At 41.1% G+C, this 6,000-nt stretch overlaps 1 protein-coding gene across 2 annotated transcripts in view; it reads right to left on the reverse strand.

Annotated features, from left to right (window-relative positions):
- The window catches only part of nrp2b (neuropilin 2b), a 74,395-nt gene extending 69,070 nt beyond the window's left edge, over window positions 1–5,325 (reverse strand). The window contains exon 1 of one of the 2 annotated variants that reach the window (XM_079882109.1): window positions 4,479–5,322. In XM_079882109.1, coding sequence (XP_079738235.1) covers window positions 4,479–4,548 — 70 coding nt within the window. In that variant the 5' untranslated portion in view covers window positions 4,549–5,322. Of the gene's footprint in view, window positions 1–4,478 lie in introns of both variants that reach the window. The other variant, XM_079882110.1, reaches the window with a different exon arrangement.
- Between the last annotated feature and the right edge of the window lie 675 nt (window positions 5,326–6,000).

The raw sequence follows: 6,000 nt of genomic DNA on the forward strand, positions 1-6,000 counted from the left end.
AATCCTCGCACAGAAAGTCCACAAGCGAGAAGTAACAAAACAAATGATTTTTTTTTTTCAAGATTTCTGTAGATATCACAATATACCGTTATCGTTAATTCTTTTGGCCACGATAATCATGTAGGTAAAAACCTGATATTGCGACAGCCCTTATAATTACGAACAGTGTATTTCTAAAATGGCATCATCAACTAAAAAAATCCTACATCCATACCACCAGGTGTCAGTATAGGTCCAAGACAACTGCCTTACCACCCAGCGCAACAAACAAAAAATTACTGTGCGCACTGTAATTTGAACTATAATAGTTGGATAAATAAAACTGTCCAAAGTTGGGCTCACAATGTGAAAAAAAAATCTCACCTTGTGATATTCCGCCCCACACTACAGTAGTACGTCCCACTGTTCAATAGAAACTAAATCTACTAACAGAGCTCCTTCGATTGACAAAATGAAATCTTGGCTGAACCAATCAATAGCTTTGATTGTTGCGCAAATCAATAGTATCTTCCATCCTCACTTAGCATAAGACTCAGCACCAAAATGCTCACTATTCGGCACAACCCCAGTCAGCTTGGAGTTCTGCTGAGTACACACAACAACAGCCACAGATCTCATCCTGTCAGGGCTTCCGGTGTCGGCACTTTGTCAGTTCGCACAACCCCGCTCCTCTCCTCTCTTCAGATATGAGACGTCTCACCCCGCCTCACTTCCTGCAGGATTGAAGAGGCTGCCGGTGGGTAGGCCTGCCGCCGGCCCCCTCGCTTTAGGGCCATAAGTAACTGTAAACGGTGCTGAGCAGGTGGGTGGGGGAATGAGAATGGAGCTGCATTATTTATGGGTTTCTTGCTTGTTTTGAATTTCATCCCGATAGCACTGTTTCAGCATTTTTCCAGCGCCTGCCACACGAGAGTGAGTGAACGAGTGCCGCCGCATTTGCTGGAGCGAATACAAATATCTGACCTTCTTTTAGCTGATTTACAGGCCCATTTTCTGCTGAGGGAGTGCTAATATTACCCATTACACGAGAAGAAAACAGGGCAGTGAGCAGACATGACAACAAACCGCTGTGATTTACATAATGGCCATTGTTGGTGGAGATCCTGTGCGTTTACCAATTCAAACTGATTATAAATTGCAAAAACTTATGTGTTGCCCATCACTCAAACTGAAGCATGTGTTACTGCTCGGACGCCGTGGTTCACTGGGTTGCTGATCAAGAAACATCACCAGTATGTTTCACCAGAGGTGGCATACTCTACAAAGGGCATCGGAATACGTGCAATCTGAAGAGATTAGACATGGAATGCATCGCCTCGGTCTCGTCTGTGCCATTGGTATCAAACTCAGTGTTAGAGAACAGAGGACTGTGGTACACAGAGTACCCTAAACACACACAAAGAGGTTGCCAGAAGTCCACATCTGCCTTTCATCAGCGTCAACAGTCTACAGGGCTCAGAGGAGGTGCTGCTGGACGAAACCTAACGCTACACACACACAAAGTGAAGCTCTAACAGACTTAAAGCAGGTGACTCACATTAAGAGCTGGATGAACCACTCGAAAGTGAACCTCAGAACCAATCGCCTATAAAACCAAAGATGTGCGCATGGAAAATGAAATAAGCTCGGGGCCACTGAACAGCAAAAAAAAAAAATGAACATGACAAATGGGCTTAGCAGGGATCCGTTGAAACTTTAAAGAGATCCCATTCGCTTTGTACACCACGGAAAACAACCAGCGCCAGGAGAGAATTGCTCTCATATTCCCTCCGAAAATTCAGAATGACACGCAGCGGTCTCTATCGGGATACTGATGTGTGCTAAACCGCGATTTCAAAGCAGCTACCCGTTGAGTTTGCCCCAGTAGCTGTAGTTTCTCTGGAGTGTATTGAGCTTCTGCAGGTGGTCAGGTGTGTCTGCACAGCTGCATAAGCATGTAATCAATCGCAGCGTTGCCTCCAGGCGCAGGTGGCCAAGGCTTTGCCAACAACATGCTCTTCGCGCTCGTACCAGTAGGAAAATATGGAATAGCATCCGGACATGCTGTGTTTCAGGCTCAAACATGTAGATTCACACGCATCCGCATGCTACCACCACACACGGCTCATCTGCTCTGCAGCCATGGGAGAGGAGCTGGAAAATATGAGCGGCTGACTGGCCGGAAGTCAATATGGTTTCTCATTTTCACTGAGTGAACGCCTGCTGATGAATAGCTGATATTTAATCGCAGTGATGAGACACTTAGAGCTCCGTCGTTCTGTCTTATTACATTCTGTCCGCACTAGAACAAGAGGCTTCAGCCCCCCCATCGTCTAGCGTGTGCTGAGTCCAGCTCACTTCAGCAGGGCTTCCTGTCCCAGCAGTAGATGGTTAAGCCATTCTACCTCTCTCAAAACCATTCATCCATCTGATTCAGACCGTCTGAAGCTTAACAGGACTAATTAGGGCACTGTTGTTGTGTTGGAGAGATAGCTGGGCTTTTAGAAGGACCCCTGTGGAGAGCTCTCTCTTGGATCAGGTGCAGATCCTAACGCAGATCTGTTGGGTCTGGCAGCACTGTCATCGACATTTGGTTGGAAAATGAAGCTATCACTTGTCCCAAAAAAACTTTACTGGAGGAAAAATGTTTTAAAAGAGTAGAAAGGAAGCAACAAATTACCAAACAAAAACTTCAAAGGAACAGCTTGCCTAAAAATTACACTTCCGTCTTAATTTATTCACCCCCATGGCTTTCTAACATAGAACAAAAAAGGACATGTTTGGCAGTCTCCATTCACTTTCATTATATCAAGTCAAGATGCAATAGAAGTGAATGGTGACTGAGACTGTCAGTCACAAATGTTCTACCTAACATCTCCTTTTGTGTTCCAAGGAGGACAGTTTGAAACAACATGAGGGTGAGTAAATGATGACACAATATTTATTTTGGGTGAAATAATCCTCTTATAAGTAGGTTATCTCGTGTGTTCCGACAGGAAATGTACTCACAATTTAGTCATGTTAAGATCTCAGTAAATCTAATGAAACGAAAAAAGTAACAATTTTGTGAAGATGCTGGCAACTGCATATTGTTATATTTATAGTAAATGAGTATATAGAAACATGCAGCATTTGCCATAGAGATTGTAAAAAAGAGTTGTAACAAAAATCATGAGAAATATATAAATATTTGAGACACAGAATGGTCGCGTAATACGTATGCTAATATTGAAAGCAAAAGGTTACAACAGTAAAAATCCCCTTCAAACCGTTTGGCATTAGTTTTCAGCCAAGACAGAAACAAGAGACCACGTTGACTTCGTAAAAGCGAAGTTATCATTTACACACGTTTATTCAAATAATTCCCAAATTTCGAGGTTAGCAGCCTATTCCAGATTTTCCCTGAATTGCGAAAATAATGTTACCGTTACAGGATTTCAGCTGTTTATTTGAAAGATTTATCAATGTATCGGTGACTGAAGTGAGTTTTATCAGTCAGACATGTTAATTAAACTCTCAGTAAAGATAGTTGGCATGCAAAACCTGTCTTTCAAATCGAGGAACACCAGCGAGAAGTGTAAAAAAAATTCAGATAAAGACTGTTAAAATATGAAAACCGCAAATTTAATCGAGTATACACATGTGCAAACATATATATTGCAGACTATAATATTGTCATTATATTCTGTATTTGCGCTGATATTTTTCACGATAGTCGCAGGAGGTGCCTCATATGTGCCCGCGGTAGCACAAATACAGTCGTCAAGACTAAGTAACCATGACACGGGAACACCATGACTAGAAAAACACCGTAAATGATGGGTTACGACTTTATAAGGTAAAAAAAAATACATATAGGCTATTGCATGTTTAAGGTTTATCTGATAGGTTGTTTGATTTAGGATCCCGTTTGTGGTGTGAAGAGAATATGCTGCGTAATTTACTCCGGAGTTTATCTGTGCGTTTTTGATGGGGACAAAAGACCCTGAATCCTTGAAAAACCCAAATAGATTGTATTACACAGCTAATTAGAAAACAAAAAAGTGCTGGGAAAATGTGCGGTGGAGTCCAGTATGAAGCGCGGCGTTTGACGGAGCTCATGCCGAGCGCGCGTCGCCACTAGCGGGCAAGAGACTACCAGCACACGCGGTGAGCTTTCACCCATTATCACACTAAAACCAGCTGAAACTAGCATACGAGAAGCTCTTCGTTTTGATCATGTCATTTTAGTTTTCTTATTTGATGCTGTATTTCTTTTTTTTTTTAGTTAATAATAAGTGTTAAATATGGCATAATTGCCGTTTTTGCCTGTCAGTTGTAAGGTACTATAACAGACCTATACAATTCATTATGACCTAAATGTCTTAAAAACTGAAATGTATCAATAATATGGTCCCCGTGCCATGTGCAATTTCACATAATAGCTCAAACATTAAATGGAAACATGTACTGATTCAGAAAAAAACAAATAAACAAATGACAAGACAACAAAAACTTACCCTCCTCTCCATAAACTAATGCCGCACACAAAACAAGTAAAGATCCACAGAGCTTTGTGAATAAATCCATCTTTTCTGGGTGAACGTTCACCCAGTGCGTGTAGAGGAAAAGCTCAAGTTCTTGTGATGTTCTTTGAAAATGTTCTTGTCCAGTGATGATGTATCCACTTGTGTCTTGTGTCTGATAACAATTTCTGCCGCCTGCTTTCTCGATATGTTTCAAAATGCTGGATGCGTAAATTCAACCCAGACTTGGCCGTTTAACATTTCCAGTTATATCCTAAACAAAAGCAGCAACAACGAAAAGCGTCTGACTTTAAAACTAAACAACTTTCTCTTTAAAACCCAGAGTTCAGACCAAAAACATATTTTGGCTTGATTTCCTCTAGCTACAGCAGCGCGTGAGTGAGTGAGTGAGGTGAGCTGCGCTTTCTCTCGCCTTCAAATCCAACTGACATGAAGCTTTTTCCCGGTCTCGTCCCCACAGAATCCACCACCAAAAGCTCTATCTCGCATGGGAAACACTGGCCACGGCGGAAAACTGTCAGGAAAGTGCAGCTCTGATGAGGTCCTCCGTGCAGCGGGTCCGTAACTGAAGTCTTGTGAAAGAGATACTCCACGCGCTGTCTCTTTGGCACTGCGCGTCTCTGCGTTTGAGCGCTGAGTCTTGCGCGGCAGCAGCATGTGGATGTAATAGCATTAAGGACGGGCGCAGCTATCGCATTACAGTCAGCACCTCGGCCCGCCTCTCCAGTCTCTGATTAAAGACCAGCCACTAGTCCCACAGTTACGCTATAAAAAGGCGAGCGAGGGAAACACAAGCGCCCACAGACACACGGGCTCGTCAAACGCTCGTGGCTGTGCGAAACCACAGGCTGGTTTGGAGAGGTTCTTCAAGGTGGTAGACGATGTATATATGCTGGTTACAATTGGTCACTGACAAATAATGATGTACAAAATAATAAAATCCTTTAAAATTCTGGTTTAAAACACACGTTCTTAGCAAAACAATATTTGTATTAGTGTTATTTTTATACATTTTTGAAAAATGTTAATAATGTTAATACTATATATTATTATTATTATTATTTTATTTTTTTTCCAAAAAAAAAAAAAAAAAAAAAAAAAATATATATATATATATATATATATATATATATATAATTTCCAACAAATAATAATTTAATCTCTTAAAAAGTTGTAATCATTCTGTTTTATTTTACTCTGCACAGTTACACCACCTAGACATTTTTAATTATCCCAAAAAGTCCCACAAGAATGTAAAAATGACATAACTAGCATAGAAAAAAATCCGAAAAAAAAAAAAAAAAAACCCGTTGTCACATCAGACCCAAATATAGCAATTACGCAAGGGAACGACAAAAGGAAACTGTTGTAATCATGATCATTATGTATAAGCTGCCATTATGTTCGACTGCTTGGCGCATGATTGATGTTAGAAACGTAACAGTTTTGATGCCCTCCAGTTGACTTTAAGCAGAAAAGTGAAAATGCTGAGTTG

This window comes from Squalius cephalus, assembly GCF_949319135.1.
Source record: "Squalius cephalus genome assembly, chromosome: 9".
NCBI classification, from domain to species: Eukaryota; Metazoa; Chordata; class Actinopteri; order Cypriniformes; family Leuciscidae; genus Squalius; species Squalius cephalus.